The sequence below is a fragment of the Cyanistes caeruleus genome, chromosome 14 (assembly GCF_971803275.1).
Source record: "Cyanistes caeruleus chromosome 14, bCyaCae1.hap1.1, whole genome shotgun sequence".
NCBI lineage: Eukaryota > Metazoa > Chordata > Aves > Passeriformes > Paridae > Cyanistes > Cyanistes caeruleus.
The window spans coordinates 9152999-9174440 of NC_141714.1; the positions used below are offsets into that span (position 1 = coordinate 9152999).

At 40.6% G+C, this 21442-nt stretch overlaps 1 protein-coding gene and 1 long non-coding RNA gene across 11 annotated transcripts in view; both read right to left on the reverse strand.

The window, feature by feature from the left end:
• LOC111928683 (phosphatidylinositol-binding clathrin assembly protein-like) overlaps nt 1-14943 on the reverse strand; it is a 29880-nt gene extending 14937 nt beyond the window's left edge. For 6 of the 10 annotated variants that reach the window (XM_023926090.2, XM_086850665.1, XM_023926088.2 and 3 more), the window contains exons 1-8: nt 14506-14922; nt 6155-6297; nt 4891-4966; nt 3957-4059; nt 3672-3765; nt 3456-3567; nt 2322-2428; nt 1648-1689 (exon numbers count right to left, since the gene is read on the reverse strand). In XM_023926090.2, coding sequence (XP_023781858.1) covers nt 1648-1689; nt 2322-2428; nt 3456-3567; nt 3672-3765; nt 3957-4059; nt 4891-4966; nt 6155-6297; nt 14506-14638 — 810 coding nt within the window. In that variant the 5' untranslated portion in view covers nt 14639-14922. Of the gene's footprint in view, nt 1-1647; nt 1690-2321; nt 2429-3455; nt 3568-3671; nt 3766-3956; nt 4060-4890; nt 4967-6154; nt 6298-7881; nt 12739-14505 lie in introns of those variants that run through there. The other 4 variants (XM_086850667.1, XM_023926089.2, XM_023926092.2 and 1 more) reach the window with 3 other exon arrangements.
• Nucleotides 14944-20419: 5476 nt separating this feature from the next.
• LOC147650547 (uncharacterized) lies at nt 20420-21185 on the reverse strand. The gene is made up of 2 exons (XR_015276466.1): nt 20998-21185; nt 20420-20920 (listed from the first exon to the last, which is right to left on the reverse strand). It is a non-coding gene; the product is annotated as an uncharacterized LOC147650547 (long non-coding RNA).
• Nucleotides 21186-21442: the final 257 nt, after the last annotated feature.

The following is a 21442-nucleotide window of genomic DNA, read 5'->3' on the forward strand; positions in this document are numbered from 1 at the left end:
TGTTAAATGCCACAAAACTTTCTAAGTGGAATGTTTTGCAGTGGCTGTGAAATTGCCAAAGTGCACAGGATGTTGAGGTCTACCACCAGCTTGGAATTGCTTTTCTCATATAAGTGCACTTACAACAAAACAGCTAAGCTATTTAAAATAAATGTTGTGGGCACAGTAGATACTAAGTATTTTCTCACTTAAAGTTTCAAATGAAAAAAGCAGCAAAATGAAGTTAAATACCCCTATTCCCAGTAAATAAAAAGCACCGACTTGCTTTCAAGAACCTTATAATGACCCAATTAAGTGAACAAGGGCATACTGACCCAGTGAGGTATAAATAACTTCAGACTTGAGTACATTGTGATTAGCATAATACAAACCAGCTGAATATTGCAGTACTAATCAAAAGACAAAGTATGACACTAAGACCAAACACCAACAGAAAACTTCAAACTACTGTTTTCAATCATTACCTGCTCTTACCCTGATAGTTTCAGTCATATTTCTTCTATACCAAATAGGCAAGTTTTAAAGTGATTAATATTAAATGCTAGGAGCAAGCATTAGATATTTGTGCTTTGAAGCATGCATGATTTCGGATGGAAATCATACTGTAGGCAGTAATGAACAGCACTGACAATGGAAGTTTGTGGCTTAGGTTTGATTTCCGTATTAAAAAGACACTGAATAAGGTTAGGCAAATCTGCACACTAGATATATTTTTCATGCTTAACCCATGAAATTTAGTTTCAAGAAGCTAGTGTAGGATTAGATGTGATTGTTCAAACATTACACATTAGACTTTTAGTTTCTCACTGACTGCACTCCAACAGCTCCAGTACTTAAGCTCTAAGGGACTGCAGTTTGTGCCTTAGTCTCCTCAGGCTGTTTATTGCACCCTGCAGGTTACTCTGTGCTACCGAAGTAATGACAAAACACTCTTGCTCTGCTGGGTTGGCCCTAGGTGAGAAATAAAACATCCCTATAAGCTGGAGAGACTCACAAAGAATAGCCTTATTGACCTCTGTGGATTATCAGTGTTTCCTCTTCACCATGTCAAACCATTTCCTCACCTTCCTTCTACACCTCAGTTCATCCTCACTGGAAGGTGTTTCCCTGCATTCCACCTTCCAGACTGAGTTTTCCAGCACACAGCCTGCATTGCACGTGTCCCTCATATTACTGAGTAAAATCAAAGCCAGCATTAAGAGTTTATATAGAAACATCAAATTTATTCTTCAGACTCAAGGGGACAGAAAAAAATTGAACTGAACCAGCTCACTATCATCTTTAAATGTGTTAGAAGACATTAAGTTAGAGTGAAATAGAAGGTTTTCCTCTAGGTATGGCAAGATAATTCTGTCTTAGCTGCCAAGGAATCCTCTGTGATAAAAACCAGAAGTTCTTGAAAAATATTATTTTCTGTGGGTTTTATTGATTTAAATAGTCAAAGAATCTCATTAAGAATTTCAAAGTGTAAGTATTGAATACATTTAATCCACGTGAGGAGCTACTATATACATATATATATATCCCACATATAAATACACGGAAGAGAATACAGTCTCAAGAAGAATGATTACTATAATACATACCAACCTTTAAAAACACAAACAACAAAATAATTGAGTTAATCAATATGCAATGTACACTTACCTGAGTAAGATCTGGAATGTCACCCTGATCAATTCCAACTTGCTGGGTTTACAAAAAAAGAATGGAAAAAAAGCACATTACTACATGCAGTGGCAATGTAAATAAACAGCAGTGTCTGAATGTTATATAGGAGCTAGCACATTAAAAATATGTTGACAATTTTCTGGACTGGTACAAGTTTCACTAGGAACACACCTTAGAAATCACAAATTAATTAAACTGCATCTCAAGACAAACTTAGTTTTTCATCCAGGCTAACTTTCATGCAGAAAAGCCTGCTAGAAATATTAAAAACACCTAATGCTAGAAGCATTAGAAATCACATTGCTTACTGAAACTACTTCTCAACTTTTAAGCACTTGCAGCAAAGGAGAGCCCTATAATGATCTTTAAATAGACTTTAATAATCAGTTTATACATTCTGGAGCATTCATAAGATTTATAATGATACTTCAGAAAATTTACTATGTGGTCTGGCTAATAAAAAGGATACCAAAGAATCCCACTTCGTTTTAACAAGCGTATACAATCTTTAAAATACCTAATCTCTAGAATAGTTCCTCGTATAATGAAGTTAAGCAAACAATCTGTTTAAAGGTGTTTTTATGAATATTGATACTGTACCAATACAGATGGCTAAACTATAACCTTTCCATACACATAGATAAATTTACCTCTGCTACTTTGAGGAACTCTGACAATTTGGTCATTCTGGCTAGAAATTTTTTGTAAATATCCAAGCCTTCTTTGCACTGGTTCTTCTTCATATCAAAATATCTTTCTGAGGATACAAATGAAACTCTTGTAAGATAATACCCTCCTCCCCCACCAAAAAGCTGACACAGTATTATAGAAGTTAATTTAACACAACCTTCAGTAAGAACCGACAGCAGAAACTCAAAGCTATTCACATTTTCAAGCTTCCAGGAATACGGTTTATAATAGGTCAGTGAATACAAAACCACGGATTTTTCTGTTTCAATGTACTAGACTATATTGCAATAATTAATGAAACATGGATGTGAATCAGTGCAAATTGTTAAATTAGGTATTATGATGAATATTTTCAAAAAGTCAGCTTATTATCTGGCAATGAGACAAATTATTTTATCATTTGAAAATATTCCTGGTATTTATTTACTTTTTTAGACCCTGTATCAATACATTTTGATACTGAAGTGGCTACATATACTGAACTGACCTACCAAAAGGAGCATCAATTACATTCTTCACTTTTTATGGTTTTACCCTATATACTTACAAATATGGCACTGAGTAAAAACTAATGGATTTACAGAACAAACTGAAGGTTTCATTCATAAATTTGCTTAAATAGTAATGAAAAGGCTTTCCTAAAAGCTTATCACCCTTAAAAAAAAAAACCACCTACATTTCATCTCATCAGCACAGGCAGATTCATGTACCAGTCAAAAGGCGACCAGTCAAGTTTTAAAGGAAGTACAGGAAAACAGATTTCAGCCATACTGTGAGTATATTAAATACTCAAAACACTACATATCTCACCAAACATTTACAGTCAAATTGCAAAGGTTATCCATTGCACTTTCATAGTATTTTTGTTTCAGTCTCACCAATCACCCTCTCATTTCACTTTCTGCTTCAACATGTATTCTTCCAGGTAGAAGTGGATGTGTAAGCCTATGCTCCTGGTCACTAAAACTAAGACAGACTTTATTTAACAGCAAAAGAGACAATTTATTAAGAAACTGCAGTCAGAAATTGTCTATGTTCTTTAGTTTTCCCGATATCTTTCACAAAATTCAAAAGCTAAAAAAAATCTCACATACCTAAAAGGTTAATAATCCCCTCATTGTATGCTGCAAAAAGTCTAATGGAATCTTTAAAGAGGAGCATAAAGGCAGCATTTATTACACCATTTGTTAGTTCATTTGGATTTGCCTGTGTAGAAAGCAATGAGAAAATAAATTAGTATTTAACAAAATAATGAAACTCTCACTTCAAAATGAGGGTGTGATACTTAACACTGAGCATAAAGTACTTACATCAAAATCAAGGAGTGCATCAAGCTGGTTCTGTATGATTGGAAGGGTTTTCAGAAGCTTTTCAGGATTCATAGTTCTCATCACTCCATCTATCCTACAGAATAAAAGACACATATTTACAATACACAGAGATCTCAGCACCATTATATTGTTTCAACAATACAATATTGCTTCAAAGGGCCAAAAGAACACCATTCTATGACAAGCTTAAGAACAACTGTGTTCCTCCTTGTCCTGCCCCCTGAAACAAAAAGGTTCAAACAGAATTAGCAGTAGTAGTCTTACCCTCTTTTCATTTTGGTGAAGTCAACTGCTACAAGTCTATATGAAAGTGCTTTTTCATTCAAGTATCTGCTGTATCGCCTAATGAAGGTAGACATATCATAGCCTAAAAGTTAAGCATTTGCAAGTTAGACATTTTGAAGGGGTACAGTTTTTCAGTTCTTTTCATGAACTCTCCTACTAGTCTATTTTACATCAGCTTGCATAAAATGTCCTTCCAGTCCTTCCCCTTCCAGAATCTTGAGATGTGACGTTAGTTTCTTCCCAAGTTGCTACAATTACGAAAGCATTTGTTGCAATTATGAGAATAAACACCTAAAGACATTAAAATATTAGACAAGAACTGAGCATAAAACATTAGGCAAGCACCAAGCAGTTCTTGTTAAGATGTTCTTGAAATTAGAATAAAAATGTAGTCCTCGTAAAACGCTGCAGAGTTTGGTAACTTATCTGCCCATCCCTCAAACACCACATAAAAACCTAAAAATGTGTTCTGCCACTAGCAAGTAATTAAAGGACTTACCACAGATTTGAAGAAGTTCTCCCTATTTATACAGCACATCCTAGTTACTATTCCAGGCACCTTAACAGTAAATATTTACTCCTAAGGCTTTAAAATGCAACAACAAAAATTATTATTGTGCTGATAATTCATTAGGTTTACTTTAATAAGCAACAAGAGCTCACTTTGTAAAATTTACAGTTGTGTGTGCAATGCTACATACATTACAGACAGATTTCTAGCACTCACCTAGGTAACCCAGAATCTCACTTTATCTGTGTCTACATTGTTGGCTGGACATTCTTTGATGTTTCATGCAATAAAAATCAAAACACTCTTCCATTTAAATGTCATTTAGCCCCTAGTGTACAACAAACACATGCACCATCACAGAAAAAAAAAAATTAGTTATTTCCTTCAGTGAAAGATCCTTACCCTGCATGGCACTTTTGTCCAGGTAGTTATTTAAGTTGAACAAAGTGTTCCTGGATGCAAGATATTGGATAAAGCGCTGTTGGTGAAGAAAAAGTTGAGAATGTAATTACTGTGAGAGATAAAACACAGAAGCATATTACAAGCAATCTACACTTACCTTGTAATTGTTTCTGGTAACCTCTATCTACAACAGAAATTAGTTAAAAGGGAAAAATTTAGAGGAAAACCTGAAAATTAACAAATTATCAAAGCTTCTGAAGTCCAAAACTCGATTTGGCAAAATATAAATTTAAACTAAAGAAAGAAACATCACTGCTCATGAATAAAATAAAAATAACCCTAGAGGATGCTGCCTAGTAAACTTTGTACTTTAGAACAGACAAGCTGGAAAACACAAAAAAATACTACTTGCATTATCCAAGCTCTGGAAGCTTGATGTAGCTCAACCGCTGTAGTGTGAAGAGCACACTATGTTTTACAGATCAGTTCAATGAAATTCACAGAGCTTGGCAGAGAGGGGGAACACCAAGCTTTCACAGCAGTTTAATGGCTGGAAAGCACTTTTGAGAATCGTCACTTCAAAGTTACCAGTGGTCGACAATCATTTCTTACGTCAATGACCACACACAGGTTCAGGACTGTTACCTCACCAAAGCTGAGCTTTTAATATAAGGCTTGTGCAAGAGAGGTTAAATTTCTAACTCCAAGTTATTGACTAGGAAGCTTTTAATAAATTGAGATGCAATCATTTAAGTGAATTAAATGCAGTAGGACAGTGTTTCAGAGGAATATTATCAGCAACAGCATATGAAGACTCAGCCCATTAGGTGATGTCTTGCAAGATGAAATATTCTAGACACCATAGTCCTCTCCCCTCCAGCAACTATTCTTTCTTATCTATTATTAGGTTGGCTACACATTTACAGAGTGCTAACAAGACTCTTCTGCTGTGCTGCTACTGATAAGCACTACCCTAATGAAGTAAAACTCATCAGAAGTTTTTCAAGCCTTTAATATAGAAAGGCCATTCACTATTCCCTCACAGACCAACACAGATACCTGCAAGTAAATTGGAAATGCTGGTATGTTTTGGTATTGAAATAATGAAGGAATATTTCTTTATGTCTGGACAAATACTTTATAGCCATCAGCAGACGAAAAACAAAATCTTTGAAAAACTGAAGCACGTATCTAATGCTTTACAGATTGAGACAATTTTTTAAAAGCTGACAAGTAGGCTTTAACAGAGCAAATCATATCTTACCTCATTTCCATACATCATGAGGTGGTGTGTTGTAATTAGAGCTTTGAACACTACAACCCAGCTACTGTTTGCAGTTCTCTCAAAGAGTGTATCTGCCAACTGTGGAATATTCACATTCATTTCATTTGTGCACTGTATTAGATCTAAATTAAAGGGAAAAAAAAAAAGCATTTCAATGAGTTTCATGCTCAGAGGATCAACGTATTATTTTGAGGTTTTTACACTGAGTTCATACTGGAAGCATTAACTTCAGTTATTTTTGTTTAAGAAACAATTGAGCTCCTTTACTCTCCTTCCTCAGATTCACTATTTTACTGAAACACTCCAAGTACGAACTTCAAAGGCATTTCAATAATTTTATAGAGTATCTCATCAACCTGTTCTATTAAAATGAAGCCCAAACTAGTCTCTGAAAGCCAGTGTGAGCAACCTTCTGGATGTTCAACGCCTGAGGCCACCCAATCTAACAAAAAAAATGAAAATCTGAGGAGCAAGGAAAAGCTGAGACATCCCAACCTCATGAGATCAACAGGCAGCACAAACCTGCCATCCAACCTAGGCCTGAGTACTCACACAATGGCAAATGAGATGCTACAAATCTGTAAAATACACCTCTTTTCTGTAAGAATTAAGAGCATGAATTTGCATCTATCCATCCTTCCACTTAACTTAAAAACACCTGGTCAACAAGCCGACCGAGTGTTTTATGATGGATCATGGTAGATCTCAGACTTTCATATGAAAAAAGTTTTTTGTGTTTTAGACAGACAATAAACTCAATAGGAGAACATTAACTTGGGAGGTCAGAGACAGAGAGGTTCAAGACTCTGCCTGACATTTAGTACAGAATCAGAACAGCCTCCAGCAGACACATGGGAAGAACACTTGCCTGAGAAGGCTGAAGAAGGTACTTGCTGAGAAAAGAGCAGAGAATTGAATCCAGGACTACTCTAAACCCCTCAAGACACGCATGTCAGGCATTTAGTCTCTCTCTGTGCTAAATTTGGCTCAGGTGTGATCAAAGTACACCCTAAGGACTGGGCAAGGCTAGTAAAACAAACATCTGGTTTGAAAAGCTTCCTTTGTAGCCTCTCATTTAAGCTGAGCCTGTGAGCAGCCCGTTGGTAGCTCAACCCATTGCTGTTTTGCAGCTTGTCTGGATAAGGATCTGAAGAAGGGCAGGTACCTGGGAAAGCCAGGAAGCAACTGAGTTCTGGCACCACTGCCTTAGCAGCAGCATGGAAAGGACAGACTGCATCATCATAAGCACTTTAAATGTCAACTTAGAGTTCACACATTGATAGTTTAGGACAAAATATTTCATAGAAACATTCATTACACTTAAAATTGATATCTTTCTAGTGCACACAGTGTATTACAGACAGACCTTAACTAAAGATTGATTTATTAAGAAGTCCTTTGTTTAAAATAATTTAAAAATCAGAGTAATTTTAACAGAGTAAAGATTTTTTGCATCTTATCAAGGTAAAAAGCTATAAAATGCAAGCTATAATAAGTTACTAATTTCATTCAGAGGTTTCCAAGTATGTACAAAACATGGAAGCTGGGATGAAAACTTTCACTTAGCAACCGTTTTTAGTTATTAGCAACACACAAAAATGCTGAAATAACTGCACAAAAAGAAGCACACCAGAAGAAAGAAGCTTTAAGCAAGCTATACGTCAAAACCTTATTGCTGAGTAGTATTCAAATAGTTCAATACTTACAAATGTGAACTTTCTCAAAACCCAAGTAATTTGTTAGTTACTGCTCTGTTGGGGGTTGAGTATCCTTCCTTTTGTTTCGTCTCATCTACCGGAATTTTTTGCCCATTAGCTGGGGGCACACCCTATTGCTGGTGCTTGTTGGGTGCTTGAGAAGAAAGGGAGCTTTGGCTGGGCACAGAGAGGAAGGGGGCAGGTAAAAGGGAAGGCAGGTGCAGCTGGGGGCTGGCTGATTTCTTCGGCTTCAAAGCAGAACAGATGCTCAAAGCAGTTGTTGCTTGAAGAAAGAAATTCGTCATCACCCAGACAGAGCTGCTTCTTCTTCGCTGGTGGGCCTCACACCGCTGCCATGCTGGGACATGCCTGCCAGGCACTGCCACGGAGCTGCTGATCCACCTCAGCCACCGGCCCAGGATCTCAGCTCATCCCTGCTGTTCCAGCTGAGTGTTCCTCAGAGCCCTGCAGGAGCACCGGCACTGACTGCCCGAGGGGTTTGTGAAGCAAAGCCTCTCCTCCATCCCTTCCCATCTCAGCCGAGAAAGCTGTCACGGGCACTCTGGTTCTGTTTTGTTGTTAATGCTGTAGTTATTGTTGTTTGTTTGCCTTGTTATAAATACTAGTAAAGAACTGTTATTCCTATCCCCAGATCTTTGCCTGAAAGCCCCTTGATTTCAAAATTGTAGTAATTTGGAGGGAGGGGGTTTACATTTTTCATTCCAAGGGAGGCTCCTGCCCTCCCTAGCAGACACCTGTATTCTAAACAAAGACATTCTCCCTACTCATGATCATCAGATGATCTGTCAAATTGAGAAGTATTTTAACCTAGAAGTCCAAACAGTCTATAGGCAATTATTGCCCCATATAATGAACCAATCCCAGAATTTATTCATAGGTAAATAATAAACCCTAATTCAACAGCCTCATCAATTGAATGAGGATTTTGTTGAGACATGTCTAAGTAGTGCTCTCAAAACACACTAAGGCAACTAAGTCTTCCTAAATTAAATCAGTTTATAATCAAGTATAGAAATACATGGAAAACACTGAACAGTATCCAAGAGCAGCAGCTGATGTGTCTGTATCCCACACAGAAATTTACATGACTATTACAAGTCCTACTCTCAGTTTATAAAAATTAAGCAACCAACAAAAATCTCACAAACACTTTCTAGAGCAATATCTATGAAGCTAGGTAACAGTTAAAGAAATTCCATTGATCTGTTGAGGTCAAAGACCACACAGCCTATCGAAAATATGAATTCAGCACAAAGTCCTTTTGCTTCATATACCCAGTAAACAAGTCAAATTTTTAATATTAAATGTGCTTATTAAGTAACAGTTGAAACTAGGAAGGAAGATCCAAGTTAAAAACCAAAATCTTGCTGCTCTCCAGTCAAGCTAGCCAAGCTATTTTCATTCCTATTTTGCCAGTGCTCCCCAGAGACTTCTGTCCTGTCCTGCCACCTTCCCTGAAGCTAAGGTCTCCCAGCAGACCCCAAGATGATGCTAACACTGGGAGATCCTTTGCACATTCTAATATCTGTGACTGCTACTGAGTGTTCTTACAGTGCTGCTCAGGCAAAATGTAACAGTAATTCTACTTTTAGCACGTGCATGCAGTGCTCCTTAAGCCACACATCCATAAAACAAGTTTTGGCTCATCCAGAATAAAGGTTTACTGCCACAAGAAGCCATGCAAGTATCTTCTGTCAAGTGTCAGCAACAGAGTGGAGCTGACAGAGCTCTGCTGTATTTGAGAAGCTCTTCGTTATTGTTTCATTCTGAAGTGCTTCTTCTTGGGAACTTCTGTGTAAGATGTGTGTCTGTCCATTTCAAAAGGCAACCAAAATATAATAATTCACATAGGCAGGGCCACTAGGAGTCTAATTCAAGCTGTGGCTGAGGTTCAAGGGCCTAAGTGAGCTGCCAGCCCCATGCACTCGACACACATGCTGAAGACAACACTCACTGGCTACCCTGAAGACAGTTTTTACGGGGGTACTCAGCACAGCGTGGTCTCTGATTCCAAAATCTCCTTCAACACCCAAGCACATAAGTCACAGTTAACAATATCAAAGAACACATGCTTAGACAAACAAAATGTCTCTAAAATACTAAACTAAGCAAAAAAATGTCAGTGCACTTTATAGGCCAAAACTGGACTTTCTTAAGAGCATGTTGCGAAACACCAAGTTTAAAAATAAGGCTACTTCAATGCTTCAATAAGGCTACTTGGGGTAATTAAAAAAAAAATAAAAATTCAACTAGCAATAAAGCTGGCATTACATTTTAATTCTACAATTGAGATACATAAAAAGAAATGCAAGTGCCATTTCTCTAATTTGATTCTTCTAAGTCGGCAACAGGGCACCTATATAGAGACAACCATAGGGATCTATTACAGCTGGTGGCACAGAAGGAAAAGGCTATCATCCCCATACATCTGGAAGTATAAAGGAACACATGGACCTAGGAGACTGACACCTGGACAACAGTAATATGGATGTTGACAGCAAAACCTGGAATGAAATGGACAGGGTGAATGATGCTCCTTTTCTTATTGCAGTACTTATATAAACACTTAACAACTCAAAGCATTTTGCCAGTTATCCAGAGGAATCATTTCACCTGCAAGTGAAACTGTGGTGCTATTTCTAGACTGAAATTTAGAAACATGTTAACATCACACAAAAGAGAAGAAAAAAATAAATATAAATAATAAATAAATAAATCTAACATCTTTAAATCAGAAGAGTACCATACGGGCTTTCAAGCACCCTAGAAGAGCTGTGGAAATCTTACTGCCTAGAAAAGTACTGAATATTTATTTTCCACAACTCATCTGAAATACTACCACATCATCTGTGAAGCTATACAGCTCTTCAGAGCACAGCATGCTCTGTCCAGATATTAAATAATCCAGATATTAAAACCAAAATAAAATAAACATATATCAGGTTTTTGGAAAATTCTGAACTAGGCACTGACAAAAACTGACATACTTTTCAACTTTTAAGTAATAGGAAAAGTCGTAATTTTCTTGAGTCAAGTATCTCTCAAGGGAGCTGTAAATGCATAAGATAAAGGCAACCACAGTGGTTTAATATTCATGTATTTCTTCCATTTTGTCACAGGACTGAAACTGCTCTAAGACAGATGTAAGAATTAAGACCATTTCCCTCAGTCCCAGCAGTCTCACCAAAAATACATTTTCTTCTATAAAGTTGCATCATAGATGACACATTACAGAAATGTAAAACACCAGAGCCACTTCAGACAACTTCCTCAATGTAGCCAAGGAATGTAACAATTTTTGCTGGAAGACTTAAAAGACAGTACTCAACTGTTACAAACATGTTATGACCATGTTCATAATACACTCTGCAGCTACAGAATAACAGCTAAATCTGAATTTTGAGTTACCTTTCCACAAGCAAAGCAATTCAGCTATTCTGTCCCATTCCCCCACTAAACAAGAATACAGGACAGACAGCATATAATGTTTTTCTTAAAAAGCTATATACAACCCCCATTTATAGATCCAAACAATATTAACTATTTTTTTGGTTCAAGTTAAATTTCCTCAATTGTTGTATTGAAAAACTTCACAAATTGCTAAAGAACTTCAAATGAATGACAGCCACTGGTCTGCGTAAAGAGTTCAAGAAAACACCTTTGTCTTGTATCACAACTTAGACATCTCTGCAAGAACCACACTGCATCAGCATTCACTTGACAATCAAAAGCTCTGGTTGCCAAAAGAAATAACGGGCAGTACCAGAATTACAGTGCCAGAATTACCACTTCTTAGATTTCCAAAGCTTGTATACATATAGGAGCTTAAAGTTTTGATTAGCAACACTAACTACCTTCCCCCTTCCCTGTGCTTCTTCAATTGGCTGTATACAAGTTAAACAGAAACTGTTTTTTCATTACTGTTTTAATTTAAAAGTTTAAGCTGCAATTAATTTAGGAGGTTGTTTTCTCCAAGTTTTGGTCTACACACAAGTCTACTCTGCCAGTTACCAGCTTGGCTACAGCTTTAATTTCTTCTTTTTTCTTGTGACTTTTCAGCAGTTAGACAAGAGCAGGTTTGCCTCCAAAAGCGTAACAGCCCCACTCGGCTGCAAATCAGACTCTAAAGGCTGAGGGAGCGACAAGGAAAGAAGAGTCAATACCTTCAGATGCTCCATGAAGGGGAATGATCAGCCTCTATATAACATTTTATGTTACACAAAAATATTACAAAATACTACAGACATAGATCTGCTGACTTATTTAGGACACCATGACCTACTTTAAAAGGTAAATCCCCAAGTATGCCCATTGACATTGCTTGGGTTTTCTGGGGTTTTTTGGATTTTTTGTGGGTGTTTTTTCACTCTTTAAAGTAAAATATGACTATGCTACTCAGCAGTTAGTAGTCAGACAAACCGCAAGACACTTAAATACTAGTTCAGGCACTGCATAGGTAACACCTTTCTGTAAAGACCTATACTGTAATACCACAGTTTTTCTTGCTGAGGAAACTTGGCAACAAGGGGATTTTAAGAACTAGTGTGAACAGAGGGCATAAACTCATACTCCTCCACAATCCCTAATACAACTGCAGCAACTCTCAAAAAATTGTTCCTGGTTAAGCTTTTTCCTGAGCAGCAATTACAAGTAATACCAGACGGCATAGCATTTTGAATGACACACACACACATAGTGACCAGAGTACAACTACTAGAGTTTTACATTAAATCCAAGCTATGTTTTCCTTCATCTTGTATTTAAATTGGGAAGTAGTTGCCGTGTATCTTGAAAAAAACATACTGTGCGATTTTTTTTTCCCCAGAGATTACAGTATTTCCTATCTACCTGCTCACATTTAATACAAGTAAGTCTTGTCTACAAGCAGAAAAATAAGAAGTGCTACTCAAAGGGTTGCAGATGTTCGAAAAGCAGTGCCTGGGTATATTCAATGAAGACAGGTGAATGTTCATTGGGATTTTTTAACTCCTTACAGACATATTTAAGGTACCATATTACCCGTCTTTTTTTTTCCCTACCCCACCAAAGCATTCCTCTACTTCAGATACCAAGTGACAACAACAAGATTTTTGTCTTGGGCCAAAGTCTGAGCAAATTAATTACACAGAATACAGAACTCATCTAGGACGGGAGACCTTCAGGAGACTGACTGACAGCTCTAAACAGCCTGGGATCAAAAGGAACTTGTTAGTCAAAAGGCAATCTCAGTTTATGGTATTCTCAAGTTAAAAATTGTTCCATGCTTCCATTCTCTTATTTTGTAAGGGTGACTTAGAGTAGATAAGAGTATTTCAATAGTATTTTTAAACAACACATTATACCTCTTTTAGGATTCAGAAGCTTTCAAACTATTGAGCAAACTGTCACCACTTTCTGGCTTCCTGTTGCCATTTCTGGACTCAAAGGTTACCTCATTTAACTTGTACCACAGGCAGAACAAGAGACGAGAGAAAAAAGGTAACTTTAAAAAGGTATCTTTAAAAAAATTGCCAGTTACCCAGTTTTAAGGTTTTTAATTTCAACACAATAGCTGCAATGTTCACCACTGTAGCTGGATGTCACCCATTCAGATCAGTAACAAATGAAATATATATTTATCTGGTTTTAACTGTTTGATCCATACTGAAAGCTCTCACACAAGCTACTATGAGCAGACCAGTGTCACAGGGTCACACATCCCAACTATCTTCAAACAGAATGCTTCTGCCGAGAGCCTGAACCAGCAGCCCCTTTAGCACCATGAACTTGTACGAATCCTGCAAAACTACCAGCCTGACTTTGAAGAAACCAGCCAAAGGCTTCAAGCCTTTTTTCCTCTCTTTAATGGAAACACACACACACTTTTTTCGCTTTAGCAAGGTGGAGAGCGTTTATGCTACAGAACGTAAAAGGTTTATACACTTTCGAGCAGACAGGAACTCCAATTGCTACTCTAAAGCCTGAAGCGAAGCAACACCACTAATACTTCTGTAGTTTTCAGGTAACTCCCTGCATCTTTTGGTATAGAGAAAGAGGTTTTAACATATTAAGTTTAAACGTATTAGCGGCAAAATACTCTCATCCAGAAGAAACGCACTGATCAACCTACACCTTTCCCGTTACCTCCCTTTTAATCTTTTACCTCGGTTCGCGAGCCGTAAGACAGAAAACTACAATATTTCGGGAAATGTTCAAAATATTTAAATGGTTGTAGTCCACGGGATGCACGGAAGGACGAAAGGGGGCCTAAAAAATTAATTTCTGGCTTGCAACTGTAAACACCTTTTCCCCAGGTGCCGGATTAATAAGCACCACTGTAATCAGAGCACAATAACTAAGCAGCTCTCACCGGGAACAGCTCATGAGGCTGGAATATTTTTGCTTCCCGGGCGGGACAGTGTTACAAACCTCGCTCACTCCACGTGGAAAAGAAGTTCTGGAGATCAGACCAGTCAGGTCCAACCAGATTTACACGACACCCCCCACCAGGTGCAAGCGGCCGGCTCTCCCCTCTCACCCCCGCCCATGGCCGGAGGGCCCTGCTGACGGGCTACCCCGAGCTCGGAGCTCCAACTCCCGGCCCAGCCGGCGGCGCCGCCAGGTCCTACTCACAGTCCAGGTGCTTCTTCTTGGGGCCCATCACCTCGTGGGTCGTCGCCTTGCACACAGCCTTGGCGACGGCCGATCCGGTCACACTGTGCTGTGCCGCCGTGATGCGGTCGGTGATCGACTGCCCCGACATCATCGCCGCGGCCCTGGCGGCGGCTCCTCCGCGGCCGGGGGCGAGCGCAGCCTCCCGGAGGAAGGGCGCCGGCGGCTCCCTCCGGCGGGAGCGCCCGCCGGGCTCCGCCTCAGCGGCTCCTCTCGGCCGCCGCTACGGGGACTCTTCCCACTGCTCCGCGGAGCGGCAGCGGTGATCGCTCAGCTCCCAGCCCCGCTCAGCGTTACCGCCTCCGCCCGCGGGTGCGCCCCGGCTTTCCTTCCCTTTCACATTACGCTCGCAGACAAAATGGCGGCGGCCGCGGCGTCAGGTGACCGCGTGCCCGCCCCGCTCCCGCCCCGCCGCTGCCGAGCGGGGCCGGGGCCCGGCTGGATCAGGGCCGGGAGGGGATGGCGAGCGGGAGCGGAACGGGAGCGGGAGCGGAGCATAAGCCGAGGCCGCTCCCCACGCCGTGCCTCAGGTGTCCGCGGGCGGTGGGGACCTATCCCCCGCAGTGCCGAGGCGCTCCGTGACTCGCTGCCCCAGCACCGCAGAATCACACAATCCACTTGGATAGAAAAGACCTCAGTGATCATTGATCGAACATCACCATGTCAACCATACCACGGCACTGAGTCTTTTCTTAAACACCCCCAGGGTCGGTGACTCCACCACCTCCCTGGGCAGCTCATTCCAATGTCTTTTCTCTGAAGAAGTTCCTCCTAATGTCCAACCTCAATCTGCCCTGGTTCAGCTCGAGACTGTGATCTCTCGTTCTGTCGCTATCTGCCTGCGAGAAGAGCCCACTCCCCAGCTGGCGACAACCTCCTTTCAGGGAATTGCCCGCCGGCTCTTTGTTTCGTGGGTGGGTGTGAGTGAAAAATAAAACCTGCCGAGCTGTCCCGGCGAGTTAGCCGGCGGGAGAAGCACCGGGCCGGAGCGAGGGCCGTGCTGCTGGGCGAGGGGAAGGATCCAGATGAGATTGTCATCACAGATCACAACGATTTAGGTTGCAAGGGACCTCAAGGATAGTCTAGTTCCACCTACCTGCCATGGGGCACCTTCTGATTAACGCAGTTACACTAGTTTTTGTGGTGATTACTTCTCTGGCGGACTTTACATTCAGAAATAGCATCTGAAAAATAATTTTAAAAAAGAGCCAAGTCTCCCATGCTGAGCCTGTTTCAAGGGACTGGAGAAGCATTTAGGTTGGAAAAGACCTCTGAGCTCATCGAGTCCAACCCCTAACCAGTCATTGCCAAGCCCAACACTAAAAGCTGTCACCAGTGGTGCCACATTTACATGTCTTTTTAAATCCCTCCAGGGTTGGTGACTCCACCACGTTCTTCAGAGACTGTTCCTGGGCTTGACAACCCTATAGGTGAAGAAATTTTTCAGAATATCCACTCTAAACCTCCCCTGGCACAACTGGAGGCTAATTGCTCTTGTCTTATCACTTGTTGCTTGGGAGAAGAGATTGAGCCGCAGCCTGGATGCTGTAGAGCATTCCTCACGTGTAGTCAAACCACTGGTGGGTTCTCAAAACCTTTCCATCTACTGATACCCAGCACAACCGTGTAAGGGCTGCCATGGGGGAAATCCATCCCAGCCAGACCCGGTACTGTGACAAAAAAATGCAGCATCACTATTACTCAGCCAGAACAAACACACTTCCCAGGCCATTCCACAAAGAAGTATTTTTTTAACTTCTGCATTTATAGTACACTAATATAAGTGTGAAACAGAAGATAGAACACAGCAATAGTTATTTTTACTTTGAAGTAAAAATACAAAAATAAGGAGAGTAAAAAGGAGGTAGTTGAATATGAGTATTATAAACAAAAATCTAGCAGCTTCTGTCAGTCAGTCAACTCATATTTTAGGGTGCTGATTGAAATTGTATTGCTCACATTATCCATAAAGTGAAATACTCCATAAATATGTGGGTAGACTGCCACACCAACTGTCTGGTGTTGCAATACACATATAAAAGTAATAAAGAAGGAAACACTTGCATTCACAGTACTGTGTATTTCACTACTACATAAAACTTTTGTCTTTTCATAATATTTGTACAATATAGAGGGCATTTCTTAAGTGCTTCAGCATAGTCCTAATTGACTGTGAGATAACCGCAGGGAACAAGGACTACTAAAATATCTTCTTACCAACATATGCTTCATATTTAAACCATCTTTATACCCAGCACACAGGTTTATACATTCTCATTAACTACTATCCTCTGTCCTTTAACAGACACTCCCATTCTGTGGGTTTCCTCTACTCCTCCAGATGTTCATAAGAACATGCTCTAGTTTGAGCCCATCTTTCTAGATGGATGCTCAGGACAGGAGAGTTATGTTAACAAGCATGTTAAGTTCTTGGGCACCAACACTAGCTTAGTTTCTGTCATCATTGCAATCACTCAATTCCTTGTGAAATTCACTCTTTTTCACCCCAGTTCATTCCTGGTAGTTGCTCCCACTGTAATGAGTACTCACCTTGGCATCTTTGTGGCTGTGTCCAGAATAGTCCGTTGTCAGGACTCCCCATATCATAACCCAGCCACCACCCTCTCTTGCAGGGGGGTTTAACTTGCTTGATTGCAGCACATTTCCCATCCATGAATGACCAGTGTGATGGTCTCCATGGTCAGGTCCCCTCCTCGATCATGAGCCCATCTGTATGTTCAGTCTCTCCCTAAATGTTTCATGGGCCCTGTGAGCTATAAATAGCTCATGCTTATGCTCCTAGTCTATGTCTGCCTGACCTACTTTAATTTTGAGTTTTGTCCACTTCTTCATAGTTTCCATGTTTTTCAGAGATGTGGCTTTTGGGTGTGTGATCATGCACATGACGTATTTCCAGAGTGATGTTTTCCAGCCATATAGCTGTATCCTGCCACAATGCAGCAGACCAGATGGGTTTAACCCTGTGCTATCCATTGTCTTCTTCCACTGCTGTAGTCTCCCCCACAGGGCATGACCCACCATCCAAGAGTCAGTGTAGAGACAGAGTATGGCCAATTTCTCATTCAGCAGTCTCAAGGGCTCAATTGGATGGCTTTCAATTCTGCAAATTGACTTGACTTACCTCCTTTTTCAATGGCTTCAGTGAGTTATTGTGTGGGATTCCACACAGCAGTTTTCCACTTCCAAAGGTTTCCTAAACATGACAGGTTCCATCAGTAGGTTAAGTATGTCTTCCATCTTCTGATAACTCATTACATGGTGGTGCCTCTTGGGCACAATCTGGTTCCTCAGGCAATGCTTCAAATTCTCTGCCTTCTGGCCAGTCCATGATCTATTCCAGGATACCTGTGCAGCTGTGTGGAGCTTGTTCCTAAGCTTAGCAAAATAGGGAAGCAGCCAACAGACTCTGTGACCCACACAGAAGCATGTAATATATTATCTGCTGTAACTATAGCATGATTCATACAAATCTACCCATGTCTTGGCCCCATGCTAGGCATCAAAATGGGCTGTGGTGAGTTATATTGCCTGGACACCAGATGCCCACCAAGCTGCTGTATCAATCCCCCTCCTCAGCTGGAGGGATGGGGAAAAAATTAAAACGGAATACCAGTACACAGCACAGCCCTATGAGGGCTGCTATGGGGAAGATCAGCTCCATTCCAACCAGACCCAATAAAGTTTAAAGAGAACAGCAAAGGTGAGCAGGGTCAGCAGCAGAGATGTCTGTTTTGATACCATTGAAAAGCACAATAACACTGAACAAATATTAGTAGTCCTATGAACTGGGGTGTGTAATGTTGTGAATGAAGGATTTCTATAGCCCTAAGGCCATAAATGCCCTTATACATGGTCACTAATATTAATTTATTGAACATTTCCTGTGCTGGGAAAACTTACAACCTCTTTAGTCTGACTGGCAGTAGGCAATTTCCAGCTGCCTTGTTTTTGTTTTAAGGCTTGTAGTTTCTGGGAAAAAAAGTGATATTGAATCTCCAAAGCCTAAGGGAACATACAAACAGTAAGAAAAGAAGAGATGGAAAGATTAAATACACATTACAAATGCCTACATCTCCTTGGGCCTGTCTAAACAGGGAAGCTTTTTTGCAATAAAGGAGGGTGTGAGCTGAAGCACAGCAGCTATTCTGTACTACCTCCTCCCCAAGAGGGACTTGATTATTTTGTTCGGTTTCAGAAAGCCTAAATTCCACGAAAAAGTGCCTGAGTTAAGTGTTTCCCATAGCCATGGCTCTGTCTTTACTCGATGCAATGGTCAGGCCCAATCTGAGTTCAAATGTCCCTCTTCAGTCAGTGCATTGACTTACTCTGGGTTCAGGCCCTGTGCAGCCCCTGGATGGCTGCAGGTAGAACCACAGAATCATTTAGGTTAGAAATGACCTTTAAGATCATTGAGTCCAGCCATTAATCCAGTATTGCTGCAGCCACCACTAAACCATGTCTCCAAGTACCACATCTACACAGCTTTTAAATATCTCCAGGAATGGTACCTCCACCACTGCCCTGGGAAACCTGTTCCAATGCTTGATAACTCTTTTGCTGAAGGAATTTTTCCTAATATCAAACCTAAACCTTTCCAGGCATAACTTGAAGCTGTGTCTTCTTGTCTTGTCCCATGTTACTTGGAGGAAGAAACTGCCCTTTGGGCCCTGGTGTCTGCCCAGGCTAATGCAAAAAGCCTTGCTCTTGGCCACTCTCCTGCACCTATGTTTAGTTCACTAGTAAAAATGAAAAGTGGAAATTATATGTAAAATTTACATCTCATTAATTTTGCTGCCCTCTCTTTACTATAGGGCAGGTAATGAAGGCTTCCAACAGGAAATGTCCAGGCTTGGATACATATAGATAGTGCTTGGGGATAGTGGCAGTGGAGGGAATGGATGGTTCTGGTCTTCTGCCATGATGGAATAATTCTTTTGGGTTGCAATGCAAGATGTAACCAAAAGTATGTGTTCTATTACTATCTGTTGAAACCAGGTGGGGCAATTTTCTTTATCTCTTCCATGACCCATCCCTCATAACTGAGGATTATCTTCTGTTAATGGGCCAGCTGTTAAAACCAGGTGTGAGAGTATTCTTCCACAGCCCATCCTTCCTCCAGGGGGATATCTTCTCTTAATGGGCCATTGAGTCTCACTGCATGACTGATGAAATTACATCATCCCACTGTGAGATGCTGCACCCAGGGGGAAGAGCCAAGCATCTAAACCTGTATATCTTTGGAGACTTGGAACACCACAGCAGCTCTTCTCCAGTGAATTCCCAGAGGAGAGAGACCGGATCCATCCACACCACCGGACCTTCAGAGGCAAACTCTGCCCTTCTACAGGATTGTTACTTCAACAGAACCAGGTCTGTCACTCCAGGAGGACTGCAGCCACCATTAATAGGACTGCTACCAACACCCTGACTAACAGGGTGTCAGCTTGTATTCTGACTCTGTCAGTGGGTTGTTTTGTTGGTTTTCTCTTTTGTAATACTGCATTTTTATTTTCATTTTCCTAGTAAAGAACTGATATCCCTATTCCCATATCTTTGCCGGAGACCCCCTTGATTTCAAGATTATAATAATTTGAGGTGGGGTAGTTTACATTTTTCCATTTCAAGGGAGGTTTCTGCCTTCCTGTCTTTTCAAACCAAGACAATGACACAGATAGTTTTCCAGGGAAATTAGTATTTTAGCAATGACTAGTGAATGTGCTACAGGCTGACTGTACCTACAGCCTCGGGAATGCAAGCAATTTAGCAGCAGGTTTGTCAATAAATACCATCTGCTCAGTAGCGCTGAATCCAAAATACAGCAGAACCTACCTTACTGGAGGCTGTTCTGGTGATACAGTTGAGATGAAAATTTTTATTTTTATTTTTTAATACTGTGATTGTGATCTGAAATTATAAAACTAATTTTGTTCAGGTCTATTCAATCTCAGTTTAAATCCAGGAGAGTTAAAATGTTGTCATTAGCATTTTTCCTGGTGGCCAGTAAGACATCTACATGGAAGAGTGAGCTGTAAACAAGGCTGCTTCTCTCACAGTTCAGGCCACTGAAGTGTCTGAGGAAGACCTGGACTTCAGGCTGCCTGCAAGGGAAGGAAACAAACCATGGTGGCAGTAGAGATAGGATTTCTGGGGGCTGAGATGGGGGCTTCAGGCTGATTTTCTGATCCAGCACTCCAGTCATGACCAATGAGTGAATTCTTGCCCCATCCTTTTGCCATGCAGGGGCACCAAGAGTTCTTTCTTTTTGACTCTCAGTTTTCCATGAATTTTGCCAAAGCAGAGTGCTTTGGGGGTGATTACTGCTGTCAGGTGTGGTTGAAATTGGATGAGGAGGTTCCTGGGAGAGAAACAAGGCATCAGCATAATCTAAAAAGCCTAATACCAGAAGGAGTTTCAGTGTTAACCAATTCTTACCTGAACAGAGACATGACAGGAAAAAACTCCACACACTTTTGTCCAGCTTGGATTTATGAGTACCGTATTCTGCCAGTCTCCTTTAAAGATCTTTGTTTCTCTCTCACTCTGGGTTGTAAAATGTTGGTAAGAAATTGAGCTCCAGACCTGGAACTCTCTATGTCTGGATTCATTCCAACCTTGCATAACTGAAAAATATGAGAAGATCAGATCATGAGCCCCTTCCTCCAGGACCCCACCTCAAGAGACCCTGAAAAGTGACTAGGTTTGTCTCAGGACTGCTTTTGGAGCCTACAAGGTGCAAAAATTGTACACAATCCCTGCACCTTTAAGCCATTTTCCATGTGCCCTGCAGATATGAAATTTATGCTCAACACTGTAGGAGTGCTAAAAGCCACACACTGAGTTTTGCATCTCCTGTCACATGAGGGAAGAAGGTCACACT